The 24,405-nt window shown below is 45.6% G+C and overlaps 1 protein-coding gene across 3 annotated transcripts in view; it reads left to right on the top strand.

Moving 5' to 3' along the window:
* Positions 1–24,405, top strand: part of DPP8 (dipeptidyl peptidase 8) — a 42,236-nt gene that overhangs the window by 1,270 nt on the left and 16,561 nt on the right. For all 3 annotated transcript variants that reach the window (XM_088452747.1, XM_088452746.1, XM_088452748.1), the window contains exons 3-11: positions 11,413–11,525; positions 11,649–11,822; positions 11,967–12,135; positions 12,674–12,784; positions 12,923–13,051; positions 13,211–13,272; positions 14,248–14,348; positions 23,648–23,825; positions 24,114–24,273. In XM_088452747.1, the coding sequence (XP_088308873.1) occupies positions 11,413–11,525; positions 11,649–11,822; positions 11,967–12,135; positions 12,674–12,784; positions 12,923–13,051; positions 13,211–13,272; positions 14,248–14,348; positions 23,648–23,825; positions 24,114–24,273 (1,197 nt within the window). The remainder of the gene's footprint in view (positions 1–11,412; positions 11,526–11,648; positions 11,823–11,966; positions 12,136–12,673; positions 12,785–12,922; positions 13,052–13,210; positions 13,273–14,247; positions 14,349–23,647; positions 23,826–24,113; positions 24,274–24,405) is intronic.

Below are 24,405 nucleotides of genomic sequence, written 5' to 3'. Positions count from 1 at the left end.
ACAATATAGGAACAGGAGATTGTTTTGCTCACTAGAGCATGATATTGGCACAACACTTTAGCATTAAGGTGCAATAAAAGGTAATTGCATGGCTGCCATCTATATGCTTATTTGAATGGAGAGATCAGATGAATGGCGGAATTTCATCCACTGGTCCTCATTCGGAGGTGGATTCTCTGCCCATGTTTGCTCAGTTAGCCGATGTTTTTTGTACTGCGTCTGAGTCGCACTGTGCATGTGTCGCGATGGTTTACTAGCGAGTATTTGGGAGGAGAGTGACATTGTAAGCAGTTTTCCTGGCCCCGGTGGCTTAGTTCTGACGGAAGTCCTGAGGAGCCAGAGGGTAGCTCAGAAGTTCAATGGTGTGACCGATGTTGCGTCTGTGTATGCAATCGGCGGATTGGCGACTCAGATGGTGGGCATCTCTGTACAAATTACTGCGGCATTAGCATGAATTCTCTGTACCGCTGTGTACAAAGTCGCAGCAGCAACCTCTGAATCAGGCCCTCTGGCACATTGTGAGAGAGTGATGCTTTTCAAAAGATATGTTTCTTAGTTATTTGGTGTTTGCATAGACCATAACATGACAAGTATTTTTAACTTATTAAAGTTTTTGAAAATAATTCAATTGTTTATTAGCCGTGATAATTAATGGGCGTCCAGTGTGCGCCCATTAATTATTGTGGCATTCACGCCCTATTAGACCGGGTTTAGCCATGTAAAACGTTTTGAAAGCGGTTTATTGCAGTTCATCCCGAGGGTGCGAGCAGAATTGCCGGCGGCTATCAGAACGGAGCAACAATTGAATTGCTCCGTCGGGCAACTTAAAAATAAATAAATAAATAGCTGCCAGATAAAGATTGAATCGCCCCCTCAGAGTAATCATACAGTGCAGAGTAGCTCCTTGTATACAGTAGATGTACTTGAAGTTTAATAACATTTATTAGGAATGTTTTTTCTTTTTGCATCTGATGAATGTAAATGTATTTGCCCAGACGACTGCATGTGATTAATTACGTAAACCAAAGTTGAATGAAAAGATTGTTTGTTTACCTCCTAGAATGTTTTGATGGTGAGATGTCTTAGTAGTCGCTTTTTTTTTTCTGCACTTCTGATTTGAGTTGGAATTTTAATCTCTTGCAAGTTCAAAGGTACCAAAGTGTAACAGGCAGCCTATGACCTACTTATTAAATCCTCTCTTATACAATCCTCATAACATTCATTGCAGACTGTCTTCAGATCCACAATTGTGTATTTGTGACTATTGTCTAATTACCGCCGAGTTGCATGAAAGCCTGTACAATTTCTCTTGGCTGACATATTTTTTTCTATTTGTGAAGCAATTTTTTTATTTTAATATAGTAACAATGTAAGAAAAAGTAACACTATACAGAGTTGCACACAAGTACACCTTCATTGTGTGCTCTGAACTAAAAGCAAAGATTTGCCCGTATGCCGACTTGTTTATGCATTTGCACTGCTCCTATCCATATGTTTAGTGTTACAGCCGTCATTATCAGTGCACTCTTGCCCCAACCCTATCTGTAGTGCAGGAGATCCATCCTAAAACAGGCAGATCCCTGTGTAAGCACAACTCCTGCATAGGCCACAAAACCTCATAAACGTTGTGCTGGGTAAAGTACTCTTCTCTAGTTTTTCCCAGAGTTGGTAAAGGCTTACACTTATGGAGCGTACACACGGTCAGATTTGTCAGACTTGTCAGATTTGTCAGATGAACGATTGAACGATTAAACGATTTGAACGATTGAATGATTTTTGACTGCATTAAAATGAATGGAATCGTCCAAGTCTGACTGCAAACCCATCAGATGTCAGATATCGTTATCTGACAAACGGGAACGCGCATCGTTGATCGTCCATCGTTCAGGCATGTCAGATATGAACGATTTTCCTTCAGATATGAACGACTGAACGATTTTTAAATCGTTATCGTCCATATCTGAAGAAAAAATCTGATCGTGTGTATGCACCATTACACTCAGTTCCCCCTCTCCTTTTGCATCGGTGGGCCCTTAGGCATAGAATTCTGAAGAAGCTACTTTTACATGGCTTTCATAGGAGAAGGATCAGTGTACATGTCAACTTTGTAATTCTCTCTTTGCTCTGACTGGTGATGCTTCTAAATGAAGCCCCAGAAAGTTGTGTGCACGACCCAGCATTGGGGGTGCCCAATTTAAACTTCCTCTCTGGTTGCACAGGTTTATGCCTGCAGTGGCACAGAAGTACTCAGATGAGAACGTTTGTATGATCCATATCCAGCTAAGTTAGTGCAGAGGAGCAGTGTAACTGTGAGAGGGACATGTTAATGATCAGGGACTTACAGTAAATGATGAGGCAGTTGGTAATAGAAAGCGGTTAAGAACTGACTGTTTAATATTAATAATTATTACTGGAGGGTTTGTTATGACTAGGTTAATTTAATGATTATTATAATTTATTTATATGGCGCCACAAGTGTAAGGCTGCACGCCTTACAAAGTACATGAACAAATAAGTGACCAGTGACTTACAGTACAATATATAGGACATGGATAATAATCATTGCTACATTAGCGACCATAACACCCAAATAAGCAGCAGGGCATAAGCAACCAAATGTTAGGTGCCCTAGTGGGGAGTAAGAATTGGATGAAAGTAAAGTAGGGAGAAGCACAAGAGGGTAGAGGGCCCTGCTCGTAAGAGCTTATATTCTCAAAGGGTGGGACAGACAAACCGGTGTGACAGAGATGGGGCAGACAGGGAGGAAGGAGCTTGTAGCAGCAAATTAAGATGAGAGCTGGAAGGCTTTAATGAAGTAGTTGGTCTTGAGAGCCCGTTTGAAGGGTTGTGGAGAGTCTGATGGGAAGAAGGAGAGCGTTCCAAAGGTAAGTAGCGGCACGGGGAAAACTCTTGGAGGCAGGAGTGGAAGGAAGTAATCAGTTGGCATGAAAGGCGGCGTGCATTTATTGAACGAAGAAGGCACACAGAGTGAAGGAAGATGAGATCAGAGAAGTAAATGGAAGAAGATTGAGTGAGGGCTTTGTAAGTGAGCCTGAGAACCTTGAATTGGGTTTGAAAGGGAAGGAGAGCCAGTAGAGGGCTTGTAGGAGATGGGAGACAGATGTAGAACGTTTGGAGAGGAAGATGAGCGGAGCAGCAGCATTGAGGACAGACTGGAGAGGAGAGAGATGGGAGTTGGGGAGGCCAGATAGGAGGAGTTTCCAGTAGTCCAATCTGGAGATGATTTAGTAGCATCCTGGGTGAGAGAGGGTCTGATCTTTGAAATATTTTTGAGATGGAAACGACAGGACTGTGAAAGTTTCTGGGTGTGTGGTTTGAAAGAGAGGGATGAGTCCAGGATAACTCCAAGACAGGGCACTTTGACACTAGATGAGATAGTTGTGCCATCAATTGATAAAGAAATAGTGGGAAGTGAGGTTATGTGGGAGAGTCTTTAGACATATTAAGTTTAAAAAATCGCTGGGACATCCAGGAAGAGCTAGCAGAGAGACCGTTTGAGAGACTGGGGGCGGTCAGGGGAGGAAAGGTAGATCTGAGTATCATCAGCTAGGAGATGATAATGGAGGTCAAAAGAGCTGATGAGTTCACCTAGACAGGATGTATAGAGGGAGAATAGGGGAGGTCCAAGAACAGAATCTTGGGGACCACCTACTGCAAGAGGCTGTGGGGGGGGGAGAGGAGTCCTGAGAGGAAACCGAGAAGGATCATGTAGGTTTGGGGTTAATTATGACTGAGGATTCAGTATGTTAATGAGATTGTGGGAGTTAATGAAAACTGTGGATATGGGTTAATTATTATGATTGTAATAGAGGGAATATGATTGTGAAGGGTGTGGAGGAGGACAGGATGGCAATAGTGTTGAAGAGGAGTGTTGGCGCAGTGTTATGATATAGATGGAAGGGGTCGTGACTGGCTTGATGTGGAATACAGGAGTGAGATAAAGAAGAGGCAGAGCTAAAAGGAGAAACAGAATGGATACCACGGAGTGTAATAATGTATAATTCACACATGATAAGCAATAAACCTACACAAACCACAATATTGTGCAATCAATACCCAAAGTGAAAAACAGTCAGATAATGCAAAACATAATAAAAATATTAAAGAGATCTTACTATTTGTACAGGGTTATATGCTGGCACGGTAAGCAAACTCTGGCTTAAATCATACATATGTTGATGGAGTTTGTGACCACAGTGTTCTATAAATGGATCAATTACGTCTCCTATCTTAATAGACTCAATCCCATGTCTTACGGCACATATCCACTACACGATATAAATGGATAAATTAGGGGTGAGCGGGTTCGGATTTCTGAAATCCGAACCCCCCCGAGCCCCCCCGATCCGAGTCCGATCCGAGTCAGGCTCGACTTTTCCCGCCTGACTCGGATCTGACATCGAGGCAAAACGTCATCATCCCGCCTTCCGAGTCTCGCGGGTTTTGGATCCTATATAAGGTACCCGCGTCGGCGCCATTTTCTCACTCGGCTGTGGACAGTGAAGAGGGAGGGTGGGAGTTAGTGCTGTGTAGTGTAGTGTAGTGTAGTGCTGCTGTTGTCCACTACTTCAAAGTCCATAGGGGCTGGCTGTGTTGTGCTGTGCTGCTGTTGTTAATAGGGGCTGTGTCCACTACTTCAAAGTCCATAGGGGCTGGCTGGACTGTGTTGTGCAGTCAGTTCCAAAGTCCTGTGCAGTGTCCCAGTCCTAAAGGGGTGCTGTAGTGTTGTCCAGGGGGTGCTCTGTCCATCAGGGGTGCTCCCCCCAAGTGCTAAAAAAATAATATATTTTCTGTGTTTGTGAATTGTGTGCGCAGTAGCCGCACGTGCATCAACAAAGTAGTGCCAAGCGTGCGCCTGTGTCATAAGTAAAGGGCCGGCTGGCTTGACCGTTAAGGGTGCTGTAACCCCCGAAAGTACACTCCAGTCCAAACCAAAAAAAAAATTATTTTCTGTGTTTGTGAATTGTGTGCGCAGTAGCCGCACGTGCATCAACAAAGTAGTGCCAAGCGTGCGCCTGTGTCATAAGTAAAGGGCCGGCTGGCTTGACCGTTAAGGGTGCTGTAACCCCCGAAAGTACACTCCAGTCCAAACCTAAAAAAAAATTATTTTCTGTGTTTGTGAATTGTGTGCGCAGTAGCCGCACGTGCATCAACAAAGTAGTGCCAAGCGTGCGCCTGTGTCATAAGTAAAGGGCCGGCTGGCTTGACCGTTAAAGGGTGCTGTAACCCCCGAAAGTACACTCCAGTCCAAACCAAAAAAAAATTATTTTCTGTGTTTGTGAATTGTGTGCGCAGTAGCCGCACGTGCATCAACAAAGTAGTGCCAAGCGTGCGCCTGTGTCATAAGTAAAGGGCCGGCTGGCTTGACCGTTAAGGGTGCTGTAACCCCCGAAAGTACACTCCAGTCCAAACCTAAAAAAAAATTATTTTCTGTGTTTGTGAATTGTGTGCGCAGTAGCCGCACGTGCATCAACAAAGTAGTGCCAAGAGTGCCCCTGTGTCATAAGTAAAGGGCCGGCTGGCTTGACCGTTAAAGGGTGCTGTAACCCCCGAAAGTACACTCCAGTCCAAACCAAAAAAAAATTATTTTCTGTGTTTGTGAATTGTGTGCGCAGTAGCCGCACGTGCATCAACAAAGTAGTGCCAAGCGTGCGCCTGTGTCATAAGTAAAGGGCCGGCTGGCTTGACCGTTAAAGGGTGCTGTAACCCCTGAAAGTACACTCCAGTCCAAACCAAAAAAAAATTATTTTCTGTGTTTGTGAATTGTGTGCGCAGTAGCCGCACGTGCATCAACAAAGTAGTGTCAAGCGTTCGCCTGTGTCATAAGTAAAGGGCCGGCTGGCTTGACCGTTAAGGGTGCTGTAACCCCCGAAAGTACACTCCAGTCCAAACCAAAAAAAAAATTATTTTCTGTGTTTGTGAATTGTGTGCGCAGTAGCCGCACGTGCATCAACAAAGTAGTGCCAAGCGTGCGCCTGTGTCATAAGTAAAGGGCCGGCTGGCTTGACCGTTAAGGGTGCTGTAACCCCCGAAAGTACACTCCAGTCCAAACCAAAAAAAAAATTATTTTCTGTGTTTGTGAATTGTGTGCGCAGTAGCCGCACGTGCATCAACAAAGTAGTGCCAAGCGTGCGCCTGTGTCATAAGTAAAGGGCCGGCTGGCTTGACCGTTAAGGGTGCTGTAACCCCCGAAAGTACACTCCAGTCCAAACCTAAAAAAAAATTATTTTCTGTGTTTGTGAATTGTGTGCGCAGTAGCCGCACGTGCATCAACAAAGTAGTGCCAAGCGTGCGCCTGTGTCATAAGTAAAGGGCCGGCTGGCTTGACCGTTAAAGGGTGCTGTAACCCCCAAAGTACACTCCAGTCCAAACCAAAAAAAAATTATTTTCTGTGTTTGTGAATTGTGTGCGCAGTAGCCGCACGTGCATCAACAAAGTAGTGCCAAGAGTGCGCCTGTGTCATAAGTAAAGGGCCGGCTGGCTTGACCGTTAAAGGGTGCTGTAACCCACAAAGTACACTCCAGTCCGAACCAAAAAAAAATTTATTTTCTGTGTTTAGCCGCACGTATATATCAAATCGATATAACATAAATGGAGGACCAAACTTTCTCCGATAAAAATAAAATAGAGAAAGATCAAGAACCACTTCCTCCTAGTGCTGAAGCTGCTGCCACTAGTCATGACATAGACGATAACATGCCATCAACGTCGTCTGCCAAGGCCGATGCCCAATGTCATAGTAGAGGGCACATACAATCCCAAATGGCAAAGTTCAGGAAAATGACCTTGAAAAAGACATTTAAATCAGCTGAAGAGAAACGTAAACTTGCCAATATGCCATTTACGACACGGAGTGGCAAGGAACGGCTAAGGTCGATCCCTAGTATGTTCATGACTAGTGGTTCAGCTTCACATGACGATGGAAGCACTCCTCCCACTAAAAAAATCAAAAGAGTTAAGCTGGCAAAAGCACAGCGAAGAACTGTGCTTTCTAAGAAGATATCACAAATCCCCAAAGAGAGTCCAAGTGTGGTGGTGGTTGCGATGCCTGACCTTCCCAGCACTGGACGGGAAGAGGTGGCTCTTTCCACCATTTGCACGCCCCCTGCAAGTGCTGAAAGGAGCACCCACAGTCCACTTACTGATATGCAAATTGAAGATGTCACTGTTGAAGTACAACAGGATGAGGATACTGGTGTAGCTGGCGCTGAGGAGGAAGTTGGCGAGGAGGATTCTGATGGTGATGTGGTTTGTTTAAATCAGGCTCCGGGGGAGACAGTTGTTGTCCGTGGGATGAAAAAGCCCATCACGGTCATGCCTGGGCAGAAGACCAAACATTCCACCTCTTTGGTCTGGCAATATTTCTATCCAAATCCGGACAACAACTGTCTTGCCATATGTACCATATGTAAAGGTGAAATAAGTAGGGGTAGGGACGTCAACCACCTAGGAACATCCTCCCTTATACGGCACCTGCAGCGCGTTCATAAAAAGTTACTGTCAAGTTCAGAAACTTTGGCTCAGACCGTAAGCAGTCCAGGGACACCTAAATCCCGTTGTCCTGTTGTATCCAAGCGCCTGCAAACCACACCGTCAACTCCCTCCTCGTCAATTTCCTCCTTAGTCAGGATCGGAAGTAGTCCTGCAGGCCATATCACTGGCATGACTGACTCTCCTATCCGGGATTCCTCCGGAGGATCCTGCATTGCTACGCCTACTGCTGCCGCTGCTGCTGTTGCTGCTGCTGCTGGGAGTCGTTCATCATCCCAGAGAGGAAGTAGGAACACCACTACTTTTACTAAACAATTGACCCTCCAACAGTCCTTAGCGAGGAGGATGAAGTACGACAGCAGTCATCCTGAAGCAAAACGTATAACTGAGGCCTTGACTGCTATGTTGGTGTTAGACGTGCGTCCGGTATCCGCCATTAGTGCAGTGGGATTTAGACAATTGATGGAGGTAGTGTGTCCCCGGTTCCAAATCCCGTCTAGATTCCACTTCACTAGGCAGGCGATACCGAGACTGTACAGAAACGTCAGAAAAAGTGTCCTCAGTGTCCTGAAAAATGCCGTTGTACACAATGTCCACTTAACCACGGACATGTGGACAAGTGGAACAGGGCAGACTAAGGACTATATGACTGTGACAGCCCACTGGGTAGATGTATCACCTTACGCAGCAACAGCAGCAGCGTCACCAGTAGCAGCATCTCAGAAACGCCAGCTCGTTACAAGGCAGGCTACGCTGTGTATCACCGGTTTCAGTAAGAGGCACACCGCCGACAACCTCTTAGAGAAACTGAGGGAAATCATCGCCCAGTGGCTTACCCCACTTAGACTCTCCTGGGGATTTGTGATATCTGACAACGCCACCAATATTGTGCGGGCATTACATCTGGGCAAATTCCAGCACGTCCCATGTTTTGCTCACACAATAAACTTGGTGGTGCAGAATTTTCTGAAAAGCGACAGGGGCGTGCAGGAGACGCTTTGGGTGGCCCGAAAAATTTCTGGCCACTTTCGCCATTCAGCGACTGCGTGCCGAAGACTGGAGCGCCAGCAAACACTCTTGAACCTGCCCCGCCATCACCTGAAGCAAGAGGTTGTGACGCGGTGGAACTCAACCCTCTATATGCTTCAGAGGATGGAGGAGCAGCAAAAGGCCATACAAGCCTATACATCCACCTATGACATAGGCAAAGGAGGGGGTATGCACCTGACTCAAGCGCAGTGGAGAATGATTTCCGTGTTGTGCAAGGTTCTTCAGCCCTTCGAACTTGCCACACGTGAAGTCAGTTCAGACACTGCCAGCTTGAGTCAGGTCATTCCCCTCATCAGGCTTTTGCAGAAGCAGCTGGAGAAAGTGAAGGAGGAGCTAAGACGGAGCGATTCCGCTCGGCATGTGGGACTTGTGGATGAAGCCCTTCATTCGCTTTGCCAGGATTCCAGGGTGGTCAATCTGTTGAAATCAGACCACTACATTTTGGCCACCGTGCTCGATCCTAGGTTTAAAGCCTATGTGGTGTCTCTCTTTCCGGCCGACACAAGCCTGCAGAGGTGCAAAGACCTGCTGGTGAACACACTGTCAGCTGAAGCGGAACGTGACACGTCAACGGCTCCTTCTTCATTTTCTCCCGCAACTGGGGCTGCCAGGAAAAAACTTAGGTATCCTAAGCAACCCGCTGGCGGTGATGCAGGGCAGGCAGGACCAAGTTTGGACATCTGGTCCGGACTGAAGGACCTGGCAACAATTTCTGACATGTCTACTGTCACTGCATATGATACTGTCACCATTGACAGAATGGTGGAGGATTACATCGGTGACAGCATCCAAGTAGGCATGTCAGACAGTCCATACCTGTACTGGCAGGAAAAAGAGGCAATTTGGAGGCCCCTGTACAAACTGGCTCTATTTTACCTGAGTTGCCCCCCCTCCAGTGTGTACTCCGAAAGAGTGTTTAGTGCAGCCGGGAACCTTGTCAGCGAAAGGCGTAGGAGGTTGCTTCCACAGAATGTGGAGAAGATGATGTTCATCAAAAAGAATTATCAGCTCTTCCAGGGAGACCAGCCTCCAGAAGGTACAGAGGGACCTGTGGTGGTGGATTCAAGTGGGGACGAGTTAATACTTTGTGAGGATGAGGATGTACACACTGAAGAGGGTGAGGAATCGGTGGATGAGGAGGATGAGGATGACATCTTGCCTCCGTAGAGCCAGTTTGTGCAGGGACACATTAATTGCCAGCTTGTTTTGTGGGGGCCCAAACGAACCAATCATTTCAGCCACAGTTGTGTGGCAGACCCTGGCGCTGAAATGATTGATTTGTTAAAGTGTGCATGTCCTGTTTATACAACATAAGGGTGGGTGGGAGGGCCCAAGGACAATTCCATCTTGCACCTCTTTTTTTCTTTGCATTATGTACAGTTTGGGGCCTAGTTTTTCTAACTGCCATCCTGCCTGCCACTGCAGTGTCACTCCTAGATGGGTCACGTGTTTGTGCCGCCCACTCGTGTCGCTTAGCATAGTCATCCAGCTACCTCGGTGCAACCTTTTGGACATAAAAACACTATTGTGAGGTGTGAGGTGTTCAGAATAGACTGGAAATGAGTGGAAATTAAGGTTATTGAGGTTAATAATAGCATAGGAGCAGAAAAACCTACAAATTCTGTGATTTTAGCTGTTTTTATGCTTTTTTTCAAAAAAATACAGATCCAAAACCCAGAACCCAAAACACGGAAGGGTGGTTTTGGCAAAACCAATCCAGATCCAAAACACGAAGAAAGATCCAGATCCAAAACCAAAACACAAAACACGAAAAGTGGCCGGTGCACACCCCTAGGATAAATGAACTTTAACGATATCGTTCAATCATTCATTAATCGTGCAGTGAATATGTTGGCAACGGCCAGTGATGCGCGCTACACCTGTCATCTCCTAAACATACTGCTCAACCTGACTATATCGTCAGGTTGTGCATGTTCCGGGATGAGGGAGGGTGTCTGCACTGAACGACATATCGTTCAGTATAATGAACAATGTCGTTATCGTTCAGTCGTTCATTAGTCGAGTAGTGGATATGCACCTTTTACTCTGCAGATTGGTGGATTCATGCACAAGGGACAAGGCTAGTGATCTTGCTTCTGCTCACTTTCTGGCAATCGCAACTTTTTGGGGTCTATTTACTAAGCAGTGTTAGGAGACAGAGTGAAAAGTGAATAGGTGCTAGCCAATCAGCTCCTAACTGCCATCTCACAGGCTTGGTTTGAAAAATGATAGTTGGGAGCTGATTGGCTGGCACCTTATCACTTTTCACTCTTCACTTTACCTAACACTGCTTAGTAACTAGACCCTTATAAACTTTTATAAGATCCCTTCTTTTTTTTTTTGTAGGTTTTTTAAAACTTTATTTATATAGTGGTACATTCATAATCATGAGAAACTAGACCAGTAGTATATGTAAATATGAGAACCCAATGTGAACAGGAATTCCCATAAAACAAAACAATTAAAGACACTTATTACAGGCCTAACAGGTCGTTACCTACCAAAAGTCTCAATATAGTAACAAAGAGAGATGGATCAGCAGAGTGACAATCCGCAGAGAGGGATAGAGAGAGGAAGGGAGGAAATTGAGGGTGGAGGATCCAGACATGAGGTGAAATACTGGGAGGTCAGAATCTTAGATGAAGAGGAGCTGGAAGTGAAAATATGAAATCCAGGGGTCCCATGTTTTATAAAATGTTATCGGGGCTGCAGTGGAATGCCAGTTGCACAGTGAACAAGTATTTCCTCATATCTTACAGAAATGTATTTATTTTTTTTTGTGGGGGAGGGGGGCTTTTAACTTTACCATGGAATTTATCTAATTATCTTATCTAATTTTTTTCCTTTCAGCTATGTCTGGAGAAAACCGGGAAAACACTCTGTTCTACTCGGAGATCCCAAAGAACATTAACCGTGGTGCAGTCCTCATGCTGTCCTGGAAACCTCTGCTGGACACATTTCAGGTGAGACAATGGACAGGGAGATTATTTGTGTCTTGCGTTTGCTGTCTTTGTATTTTTGCACAGCTGAATAGGACTTTTTCAGAACATCATGCCAATTATATGTTATGTTTGCTGTTCCTATAGGCTACCCCAGATTACGGCATGTACTCCCGTGAGGAAGAGCTACTGAGAGAGAGAAAACGTATAGGGACAGTTGGCATCTCTGCTTTTGATTACCATGCAAAAAGCGGAACATTCCTTTTCCAAGCTGGAAGCGCCATTTATACTGTTCGTGATGGAGGTACCCGTGGTTTCACGGTAGGCTAAACTGAATGTCATTTCTATATAATACAATAAAGCTATGACATTGCTGATGTTGTACATTAATAAAATCCTAGCTGGAATTAGCGTTTACCATCAGCTTCTCGTAACATTCTTGTCTGGTTTTTTTTTTTTTTGTAGAAGCAGTCACTGCAGCCTCGGTTACTGGAAAGCAGTTGTCCCAACATACGCATGGACCCTACCATCTGTCCTGCAGACCCCAGCTGGATGGCATTTGTGCACAGCAACGACTTATGGGTCGCTAATGTAGAGAGCGGGGAGGAGCGTCGGTTGACCTTTGTACACAAAGGTTAGGCCCTGGATACCTAACAAAACTACAAGACTAAGATTAAATATACTATATCTTACTAGACCAGTGGTTCCCAAACTTTTTTGAATCACGGAGCCCTAGAGTATCAGCATTGTCTTCACGGCACCCCTAAGCCAAAAGTTTTGTTATTGAGCAATTCAGAAAAAAATGTAGTAAAGCTAAATTGTGCTGACCTGTCATCCTTATGTTCAGTTATGTGGTCGGGGACAGGTTTGTGCTTCTGTTTGTTCACATATATACATTACATTGACCATAAATTATTTGATTTGGTGCTGGACCACCAACCTGAGGCACCCCTGCAAGTGTCCCGAGGCACCCCAGGGTGCCAGGGCGCACAGTTTGGGAACCACTGTACAAGACTAATGCGTGTGGAGCTAGAATTTGTACAGTGTATATAATTTATTATAAGCATTTATAATGGTCCCATTATTGAACAGCTGTTGTAGCAAATGTTCCTTGCATCTAAAGGAATGGATTGTGGTTCTGTGCTGTAAGCTTGATGTATGGTTTTACACAGATTTAGTTGGTGTGGAGGAAGACTCCCGATCAGCTGGAGTAGCCTCATTTGTGCTACAAGAGGAATTTGATCGTTACACAGGATACTGGTGGTGCCCCAGTAATGAGACAAGTAAGTAGTAATTAACTGATGGGGGACAGATTTTGAATCCTATCAGAGTTGTAAACTGGTTTTTAATCTATAATTTATTGAAGTTGCCATTCTCTCTGTAACACGAGTCTGTCGTCATCACCTGTTTTCATGTCACAGCTGCATCCGGTGGTCAAATTTTGCGCATCCTCTACGAGGAGAATGACGAGTCTGAGGTGGAGATTATTCATGTGACCTCCCCAATGCTGGAGACTCGCAGGACGGATTCTTTTAGGTACCCCAAAGCTGGTGAGCATCATCGCTACAACCTCAGGAATGGTCCTATGTTTTGTGTGACTGTAGCAGCTTCTGGGCTTTGTAGTGCGTGGCTGTGCTAACATTTCACCATAATGGTAAGAAGCTGGAATTGTATGAATGTTTACTCCAATAATCTGTCAAACTTCACAGGAACGGCAAATCCAAGAGTGACGTTTAAGCTGTCGGAGATAACTGTGGATTCAGAGGGCAGGGTGAGTTTCTCTGGATTTGTGTAGCTCTATATTAAACACCTAGTGATATATTTACTAAAGTGAGAGTGTTTAGAAGTGGAGATGTTGCCCATAGCAACCAATCAGATTCTAGCTATTATCTTCTAGAAGGTGCTAGTTAAATGTTAAGTAGAATGTGATTGGTTGATATGGGCAACATTTCGAAAAACTTACTTTAGTAAATATACCCCCTAGAGTAAATCCATGCCAATTTGAAAGGTGATGTCTACATTGTGTGTGTATGCCCTGTGGGGAAGGGGGATATAAGAGGGTACAGGATTTTAGGCCAACATTCAGCATGTAGAGACTGATGAAATGTTTACACCTGTGTTTTTAACGTGAGTATTGCAAATGCTGTGGACATTTTACCCGTGTCGACATAGTGCACGCTATATAAGCAGTTTTCCCTATGACTGGGAGATGGGGGGGAGTTGTGAAGATGGGTTTATGTAAATTCCCACAACTTTGGTTCTCTGCTTTTTATTTTTCTTCCATACGTTTGTTATAAATACATACCCAAGTAAGCCTCGCTAAGTGACAACTGGTCTTCTTGAAAATGGCAGTTACATGTCAGCCCTGTCACATGTCAGCGCAGTAGGGAAATTACAACACAGAATTATCTGCCAGTAGACCTCATCATAGCCGTTCTGGTCAGCAGGGTAACACGCTATAGAAGCAGCCACACTTCAGAAATGAGTAGAATTTGGGACCTTTCAGTCAATACTACCTGGGAATAATCTTCATATAATCCTCTCTGGGGGTATATGCTTGGATCACAAGGTTAAACTGAGTAGACTGATTGTGCTTGCTGTAGTTCCTAACACCACTGTAGCTCTGCCATTTGGTGTATGGTGATGTGGGGACATTATTGTCTCTGTTTACTGCTCAGTGCTGCTTCTTTGGTCAAACCCTCACTGTGGCGATCACTGCTGTGACTGACATTTGTCTCTCCTATAGGTGTTAGATGTTGTAGACAAGGAGCTCAGGCAGCCATTTGAGGTACTATTTGCTGGAAGTGAATACATAGCCAGAGCCGGCTGGACTCCAGATGGAAAGTAGTGAGTATTTTTGAAAATTTATGCTTAAATATGTGTACACATTTTAATCCTCTGCAAATACCCTGTTGGTAGCCCCCCCCTCCTTTCTTTAGATATGGGACACAGATGGGTGTGTATGCTTCATCTCCTTGTAGATCCTGAATAAAGATTGAACCCTCCTGGCAAGTGTTTGTTTTTGTTTTGTTTTCCCTCCTTCATCCACTAGGGGACACTGGAGCTTGACAGTGGGGTATTGACGGTGGGTTGAATAGAGCCTGGCACTACTAATCTAAAAGTGTGACTGGCTCCTCCCCCTCTATGCCCCATCAGCCTTAGCTTTTAAAATGTATCCAAGAAGAGCCGATGTACATGGTTCTGTCTCCTTTAATAAACTTTATAATAATGCACAACCGATCATTGAGTGACAGTTTGCCTGCACCGTGGGAGCCACCAGGGAGGGTACCGCCACGGCTACTGCAGCCTGTGTCCGGTTCCTACCAGGAGGAAAGAGTCCACAGACTCTGCCGGCCCCGCCACAGTTGAAACAGGCTCGTGTGCGGGTTCCCCCCGCCCCCCATACTGCCCAGCACTCTGGCCGCAGCAACACGTGAGGTGTTATTCTAGTGATAGGCGGCTTGCTACACTGTCACTTATGGGCTGCTCCCTTTTGGACCTCAGCCGCTTAATAGCACGGCTGTCAGTCGCTGGTGCATGCACATAGAAGCGCTGGTGCCGGCTACGGGGGCAACTGTTGACTAGGTGCTTGTTTAATAGAGACGCCGGCTTTCTAAAAGCAAAAGCTGTTAAATGCAAGAGGCTCCGGCTAGTTCATAGCTAGAGTTCGCTACGGGAAGGGGGCGGAGCTTCTTGGTGGCGGACATAGTCTTACAGAGGGCTATGCGCCGCCTCGACCTCGGCAGAATTGGTGTGCTCTGCTCACAAAGAGCGGCGCTTAGACTATAGGAGGCATGCGGTCCCAGTTCTCCTAGCCCCTGGAGGTATCGGCAAATCCAGCTGCTAAGGGGTCTGTGAGTTATACAGTGGGGTACATTTAGTTGTACCCTACTTAACTGTTACTCTGCCTACCTAAGTTATTTGAGTAGTGTTATTACTGAAATTCTGCTCCTCCCTATCTGTTGCTCTGCCTGCCTCAGTTATATTGAGTAGCATTATTATTAAAGTTCTGCTCCTCCTCATCTGTTGCTCTGTCTGCCTCAGTTACCTTGTCTGTGTCAGTCTATTTGCAACTGTGTGTGGATACGCTTGTGTGTGTCTTGGTTATGATGTCTTCCAAAGCGGCAGACAAAACTGCTTCACGGAAACTGTTTGCCTGCACTAGGTGCAAAAATAAATTTTACACATGCTCACTCTGAAGGGTCATCCCTGTGCAATGCGTGTGAAGCGGAGAGTGCTAACACTGCACAGACTGTCACACCCTCATATATAAATAGTTTGGCAGGGGTCATGGCAGATCTTGCATATGAATTGTCCGCTTCCCGTAGGGAACGGGAAGTTGCCAATGATAAACCTAGCAACTCTCACCAGTTCCAGGAGCTAATACGTTAAAGGACAGCTCAGAGCGGAAACTTTAAATTACGTTAAAATCCATTTATACTGCCACTTCTCAACTGGCCTTGGTTGGCTCTTGAGTCAACAAGGCAGTGGAGCGGAACAATTAGCGGAAGGTCTACAGTCCAACACTCCGCGGGTAGATCTGATTATCTTGGCAGAGCATATTCAGGAGTCCGCAGTATACTTGGGAGACTCCTCCAAAGATATCTGCCAGGTAGGCACTAGAATATCTGCTTCGGCTGTCGCTGCTTGCCGGGCACTTTGGCTTCGCGCTTAGCAAGCGTTTGCTGAGTCTAAAAGAGCGGTTGAAGCTCTTTCTTTCACAGGTGATATTTTATTTGGTCCAGAGTTGGCTAAGTGGATCTCTCTGGCCACTGGGGTAAGAGTACTTTTTTACCTTCGACAGCACCTCTTCCTCCTCCTCGCTCATTTAAAGGACCTTCTTCTTTTTGCTCCTTTCAAGCTCCAGCGAGATTTCAGGGTCAAGGTTCGTCTTCTGCAGATCGCGGTGGTCACGCTAGAGGATGTCAGACGGCCAGTGCCCGCTGTCTGGATCCCAAGCCAGCAGACAAGTCCGTGGCATGACTGGCTCCCATCTCACCTCGGGCTTTCCAAGTTGGGTGCTTATCTCCAGCGCCTCTTGGAGGCAGACTTCTCCCGACAGTTGGGTTCGGAATCTGGTAGCTCATGGATACAAGATCGAGTTTTCCTGGTCTCCTCCAGTGCGATTTTTCACAACAGGGTTTCCTGTCGATCCTTTAAAACAACTAGTTTTGCGTCAGGCGATCGACAAACGTCTGCTGGCCAAAGTTCTGGTTCCGTTTCCAACTGCACAAAGAAACCAGGATTTTTATTCAAACCTTATTGTGGTTCCCGAAGCCAGATGGGTCAATTAGACCCATTCTAAATCTCAAGTCCTTGAACCAGTATCTCTCCTTTCACAGGTTCAAGATGGAGTAACTTAATTCTGTGATTGCGGGACTAGAAGCGGGAGAGTTTTTGTTGTCATCAAAGATGCCTATTTACTTCTTCCGATTTGGAAGCCTCACCAGCGTAGGAGGTTCATTACCAATTCCAGGCCTTGCCGTTCGGTCTCTCGTCAGCTCCCAGAGTACTCACCAAGGTGATGGCCGTAATGGTGGCTGATCTGCGCTCTCAGTGGCTGACTATTATGCCTTACCTGGACGATTTTGTCATCAAGGCTCCGTCGGCAGAAGGCCTTCTGCGCCAAGTGTCCCTCACACATCAGATACACCTACAACACGGCTGGATTGTCAACTTCCAGAAGTCTCGGTTGATGCCGTCACAGACACTTCTGTTCCTGGGTATGATTCTGGACACAGTCCTGCTTCGGATCTTCCTGCCAATGGACAAGGCTATAGCCATCCAGGAATTTGGTTTGCTTGGTACCCAGGCCCAGGAAAGTGTCTGTTCATCTTTACATTCGTCTCCTAGTGAAGGACATCCAATTCGGCAGATTTCACTTCAGAACGTTTCAATTAGATCCTATGTCTCAATTGTCTGGGTCCCACTTACAGATGCATCAGCTGGTGCATCTGTCTCCTCAAACCCCCATATCCTTGCTCTGGTGGCTCCGGACGGACCATCTGAAGCGGTCGACGCTTCATAATTTGTAATTGGACCCTGGTCACTACAGATGCCAGCCTGTGAGCCTGTGGTCTTGGACAATCACTTCCAGGGGTGTTGGGAGCGGCAGGAATCCCTCTTACCGATCAACGTTCTTGAATTGCAGACAGTCTACAGAGCTTTGATACTGACTACTCCTCTTCTACAAGGCCGCCTGGTTCAGATACAATCCGACAATGCCAGGGCCGTGGTGTACATAAATCGTCAAGGGGGAACCCGCAGTCGTCTGGCAATGAGAGAGGCCAGCTGTAGTCTTCTGTGGGCAGAAAGACGTTGAGGCCATCTCCGCAGTCTTCATTCCGGGAGTCAACAACTGGGAGGAGGACTACCTCAGTCAGGATCTTCACCCCGGAGAGTGGTCCCTTCATCCTGAGGTCTTCCTTCAACTAGTTCACGATGGGGGAGGCCACAGATAGATCTCATGGCCTCCTGGACAAATCAACAGCTACTGCTCTAGGACCAGGGATCCAGCAGTGGTGGGAGCGGATGCCTTACTTATTCTTTGGCCGTACAGCCTTGAATACCTGTTCCACCTTTTTCAGCTTCTTCCTCTGTTTCTCAAGCGCAAGTCGTCCACTGCATCCTAGTGGCTCTGGACTGCCTCTTCGGGCTTGGTATTTCGATCTCCTACTCCTTCTAGCAGACTAATCTTGGCCCCTTTCACTACGGTCGGATCTTCTGTAGCAGGGTCCGTTCGTATACCCGGATTTACATCTTCTGCGTTTGACGGCATGGCTGTTGAGACTGCCATCCTAAGAAGCCATGGTGTTCCACGCGTGGTAATTCCTGCCATGCTTCGAGCGAGGAAGCAGTGACGACAGCACATTATCATCGCATTTGGAAGGCTTAGATCTCCTGGTGTGAAGGTCGTGGCTCTTCCACTTCAACCTTTCATTTGCCACGTCTTCTTTTTGTTGAAAAAGGGCTTGACGCGGGTCTAGGATCGCTAAAAGTGCAGTTTTCTGCTCTTTCTATTTTTTTCCAGAGTCTCCTAGCTCTGACTCCGGAGATTCAGACCTTTTTTCAAGGGGTGCTTAGAGTTCAGCCCCCGTTTGTGCCACCCACGGCTCCATGGGACCTGAACCTCGTCCTATCCTTCCTTCAGTCGGCCACGTTTGAGCCTTTGGAGGACGTGGATTTTAAATGTTTAACCTGGAAGGTGTTACTTTTTTTTGGCCCTTGCTTCGGCTGGGTGGGTGTCGGAACTTGGTCCTGCCGTTACCCTTACTTTTTCACGATTATGTGCACCAGACCTTTTTTGCCTAAGGTGGTCTCGCCTTTCACCTAAATCAGCCGATTGTGGTGCTAGCCTTGTTGGACTCTTCCAGGGGGTTCTCACTCCCTGGATGTAGTGTGAGCGCTTCCAATTTATGTGGCCCCTACTGAAAGTCTACGCAAATCGGAGACTCTTTTCGTCCTTTATGACGCACATCGCCGTGGCTGGTCTGCATCAAAACAGACTTTGGCCTCCACCTGTGTACATCTCCGCGCATTCTACACGCTTGTTGGGTACTTCACGGGCGGCACGTAGATGTGCCTCTGCTTCCCAGCTTTGTAGAGCTGCTACGTAGTCTTCGTTGCATACCTTTTATACGTTTCTAAAAGTTTGACACTTTTGCGGCATCTGCCTCGAGTGTTACAGGTTGTTCTCCGTCTCCTCTCTGGTTCAGTTCTTAAAACTGATGGGGCATAAAGGGAAGGAGCCAGTCACACTTTTAGATTTTTAAAGTGGCAGGCTCTACTCAACCCACCCTCTATACCCCACTGTCAAGCTCCCGTGTCCCCTGTGGAATTGGAGAAAGGGATGTCACGGTAAGTACCAAAATCATGTTTGTTTGTTTGTTTTTTTTGTTTCCTGTGCTCTGCGTAGAAGTTTGACACAAGGTTTTATGCCTTTTACATTCTCCCCCCCCCCAACCCATTTTACTTATGTGCCCACATAGATGACTCATAGAGCCTGGCACCTCCTCCTGTTTGCTTCCACTGTGACATACCTTAAATAGCTCCTCTTTCCAGGCATGCGTACAGTAGAACCACTTCCTTTGCTCAGTAGGGTAAAGTTCTGTTATGGTCCATCCACTCTAGCCACCACTGTGTGACTTACATGAGGGGTTTGAATATCTCCTCTCTTCACGATCATCTGGAAGGAGGTTGCAGGTGGGAGAGAATTCTATGTTGAAGGTACATGGACACTGCCTTTGTGCAGTGCAGGTACATGGGTCCGCAGGAGGACCAAACATCGTTGACCAGCTTCAGGTCTCTATCACAGAACTAAATAGTGTTGCCCAGATTTTAGATTTTTCTCCTCCCCTTAGGGTGAAAAGCAGTTGGCATGACCTTTTCCATGTCTGTCCTGAACCTCGTGAGAGTAGGTGCCTGCCTGCTCCTGTTCCGGGCCATCTGGTTCAGGTAGGGTATGGGATCACAAGCTACTTCAGTTCACCATTGGGTCCCTTCATTTCCAATTTGGGGCACTGCACTTTGGACTTACTACTGCAGAGTATTTACCAAGGTCATGGGCTCTATGAAAGTCCTGTTTTGCCACAAGGGATCACTCTCATGCCTTACTCATGGGCACATTATCATCTGGAAAATCCTGTTGCATGCTCAACGTTATCTGCAGGCAGGCCTCTCCACATCCAGTTAGACAATGCCACGGCTGTGGCATATATCAACCAGCAGGGCGGGACCGGGACCAGGAGTCAACAGGCTACTGCAGAGACCGATCAGATCATGCAGAGTGGGTAGAGAAGTTAGTTTTTTGCCATTTCTGTAATCTTCATTCCGAGTGTGGATAATTGGGAAGTCTACTTCCTCAGCCGCCACATGGTTCACCTGGGCAAGTGGGTCTTACCAGGACACGTGCAGCCTGGTTATAGAGCGCTGGGGTCTCCCAGACATCGACATCATGGTGTCCAACGTCACAAGAAGCTTCCTTGTTATGTTGCATGGTCCAGGGATCCTCGGATGTCCTAGTGGACGCTCTCACTGCTGGGTGGTCCTTTCATCTAGGTTACCTATTTGCATCCTTCTCCATGCTACCTCATGTGCTCTGTCAAATCAAGAGGGAGAAGGCATACATTCTTCTCATTGCATCGGATTGACCAGGGCGGGCATAGCGTGTGGACCTTCTGTCTCTATTGGTTGAACCACAGTGGTGGCTGCCACTGTGGTATGATCTTGTCACTGAGGGACCATTCCTACACCCTGATTTGCCTCGGCTGGCTTCGTCAGCATGGCACTTGAGACCAGCATCTTAAGGTCTAAAGGGTTTTCTGCGGCTGTCACAAAGACTATGCTTCGTCTTGTTAGACGGCCACAATTTGCCACTGTGCGTGGAAAACTTACATTGAGTGGAATGAGTACTGGGGTGTATTGGCTTCTCAGTTTCTCTTGCCATTTCTTCCTTCCATTTTACAATCTCTGTAGTCTCAGGGTCTCTGTGGAATTGGCAGTGCAATCGGCCAGTTCTCCTCTCCTGAGTTTTCATTCTGACCGGGTGGTGCTCTTCAGCCTAGGTTGGTTTCTCGCTTCCATCTGACTCATGAGATTGATTTACCAGCTGTTCATACTTCTGATTCACACAGCCCTCTCCGGATGTTGTCAGGACTTTGTGGATTTATGTGGACCGGACTATGGCAGTTCGGAAGTCAGACAGACTCTTGGCCCTCCATGACGCTCAGTGGCGGGGCTGGCCTGCATCCAAGAAATCCGTGACTCATTGGATTACTTCTACTATTAAGCATGCTTAGGTTTGTTTGGGCGAGCCAGTGCCTAATCCTATCCGGGCATATTCTGCTCGGGCTGTGAATGCTTCTTGAGCGGCACAGAATGGTGCACTGGTTAAACAGCTGTGCAGGGCCGCCACATGGTCCTTGGTGCACACTTTCGCTAAATATTATCGCTCACCCCCCACCCGTCTTGAGGCTTTCTTTCGGAAGTCCTACAGTCAGCAGTGTTCCCCAGATGAGACGAAAGGACTTATTGTACTCATTGTAAAATCACTTCCTCTTAGTCTTTCTGGGGGACATTGTGTTCCCTCCCTTGTTGTTTATTGCCTTGGTTGTGCCTTTGGCACGTTGTGTTGAAGGTTTTTCCTGTGTCTAATAATATATTTTGTAGGAACCAAATAGCAGGGTTTTCAACTGGAGTTATTCAGCCTTTCCCAGCTTTTCCTCCTCTTTGCACCCTCAAAGTGGCTAACTCAATGAATTTGTGCGTGTTCCTGGAAACCTGAAGTTCTGTTATATGAAGTGCTCAGGTGGGCATAGGAAGTCCTCAGGCGCCTTCTTTCAGTTAATGGCCTAATCAATCAAAACTACAGGCAGGTGGGCTTAGTTCTGATAACTGGAATTTTCTTTTTCAGTTCCATGAGTTTCTGTGATGTTCCAGGCCAGCAGAGTGCTTCCTGTCATCTTAAATGTTTTTCTAGAGTTTATAAAAAGCACATGCTTGTTTTTGGCATCATAGCCCCTCAGGCACTCCTTCCATCCAATAATGTATGGCTTTGAGGGGTGGGGGTCATCACAAGTCAGTTTATCCTTTTGAAATAGAAGGCACAATCTGTGGGGACAATTCAGTTCAGTGCAATATTGAATAGCGCCAGGAAGGAGTTCCCATAGCTATTCATTTGACTGCGCTATAAACTCCAGGCTAGAGGATTTCTCCTCGCACCCTCCCGATTTGCGAGCAGAAATCTGACTAAACTATTTCTGCGATACTGGTTTCTGGCTTGGCGCTTGTGCTAACAGCATCGTGGCCGGCAATGAAGTAAGAAAATGCCGGTTACCGTGACTAGACACCCACCTTAAGGCGTGGTAACCAGCATCTCCCGACTAAGGGGCGGATTCAATTTAACGCGAAAACTAGCAAATAGGTTCCTTGGTGGGTTGTTTGTATGGGGCAGGTGTTTTTTTGGGATTGCAGGTGCTTGCAGCAGGTGGATTTTTTAAATTTGTTAAAAGTGCACTTTAGAGACACAAAAATATGATAGCACCCATTTTCAAGTACCCCACATTTGACTGGACTATTTATTTTAACCAAAAAATACTGTTTATTTTTTATTTTTTTTTAATTTAATCATTTTTCACCACTTTTTCAAAAAAGCATCTAGAAAGCTTTTAACAAAACTTAAGGACACAAAGTACGTTCATTAGGGCTAATAGTACATCATCTGTAATGATGTCCAGTGCATCATATTTTGGGGAAATCAATCTGTACCCCAATCTGTTCAGTACTTTTACGCCTGTTATGCATTCACCTATTTAAATTTTCGCCTGTTCTGTAATTGAATAGGGCGAAACACGGGGACTCGCATGCCACAAATTCGCCTCCCAAACAGGTGAATGCGGCGGAAAGTACAACGCTAATTGAATACGGGCCTAAGTGTGGTCAATTGAATAGTTCCGTGGACTCAACTTTGTACTGATTTTAATTGCCCCCTGTTGTTGCTGTTGAATTCCTTTTTTCTTTTTTTTTGTTATGTATTAATTTATTCTTATTTTTTTTATATAGTGTGACACATCAACCCATCCAGGACCTCTGTTCTCTGTAAATGCTCCTTGTATTTTTTTTCTTTCCTACCCTGTGTGACTAGCACTAAACAGGCCCTATTGGCATTGGAGAAAAGGACTTGGAAAGTAACAAAAATGTAAACTTTTTGTTCAATTTTTTATTTTCTGCAACACTATAAAAGATTACTTTTTTTTTTTTTGTGGCTTGTATTTGGTCTTCTGCAACTTTTACTAAAACATAAATTTGGCTTTCTCATTTTCCTTTTTGCGTGTGTGTGTGTGTGTGTGTGTGTGTGCTTTTTTTTTTTTTTTTTTTTTTTTAAATATATAAAAGAAAAAAAAAAGGAAATGGCCAGATTAAAGCTGTTTATTGAATAAAATGTGCAAGTTGGTACACACAAGATAATAAAAGATTAGTAATTTGAGCTGAAAATGCATTATATTGTGATTTAAAGGTATTTAGCTTGTTTGAATGTATGAAATTATATGTAATTAAATAGTTACTTTGTTTAACTGTTCAGTTGTTCTAGGCCTCCTTGTCTTCAGTTATGCTGTATCCATTTCTTCTCAACTTCTCTCTCTGTGCAGTGCCTGGGCTGTCCTCTTAGATCGTCCACAGACACGTTTGCAGATTGTCCTTATCCCACCCTCACTGTTTGTGGCTCCTTATAAAGAGCTTTCGGAACACCATCGACTGTCAGATTCTGTGTCTGACTCTGTGACCCCTCTTGTGATCTATGAGGAAACAACGGACATTTGGATAAATGTATGTGAATGGCACCAATCTCTAGTTGGAAATAAGAGCTTATAATACACTCTGTTTTTTGTGCTGTCAGGTCTACTTAGCTGTTGACCCCATATTTTCCTACAAATGTATTGTAGACCTATGAAAAAATAATCTGTACCATGGCCATACTATTGATTATACATATATGAACGAGTTGAATAATTTTACGCAATGAGAGGTCTTGTTACCTTATTTATTGAACCACCCTCGTATTTGTGTGTATATTTATACTTCTCCATACTCTACTTGCTTTTGTCTCGTCCTCAGATTCATGATATCTTGCACTTCTTCCCCCAAACCCGGGATGATGAGATCCAGTTCCTTTTTGCTTCTGAGTGCAAGACGGGTTTTCGTCATCTTTACCGAATCACCAGCGTATTGAGAGCTGCCAGTTCTGGTAGGGCAGGAGCTGACCTGCTGGGGCTCAGTAAGTTGCCTGTCCTCTTATTCTGCATAATTAAGTATCATTCGTATGTGACCTTGTCTTGCAAACTGAGCTACAGGAAACCTGAAAACTCTATGCATGTGGGCCTTCAAAGACATAACTATTTTCAGATGT

Source organism: Taudactylus pleione, unplaced genomic scaffold, assembly GCF_031769625.1.
Source record: "Taudactylus pleione unplaced genomic scaffold, aTauple2 ptg000556l, whole genome shotgun sequence".
Taxonomy (NCBI): domain Eukaryota; kingdom Metazoa; phylum Chordata; class Amphibia; order Anura; family Myobatrachidae; genus Taudactylus; species Taudactylus pleione.
The sequence above is the reverse complement of the archived record's forward strand: the minus strand, read 5'-3'. Positions and strand labels throughout refer to the sequence as shown.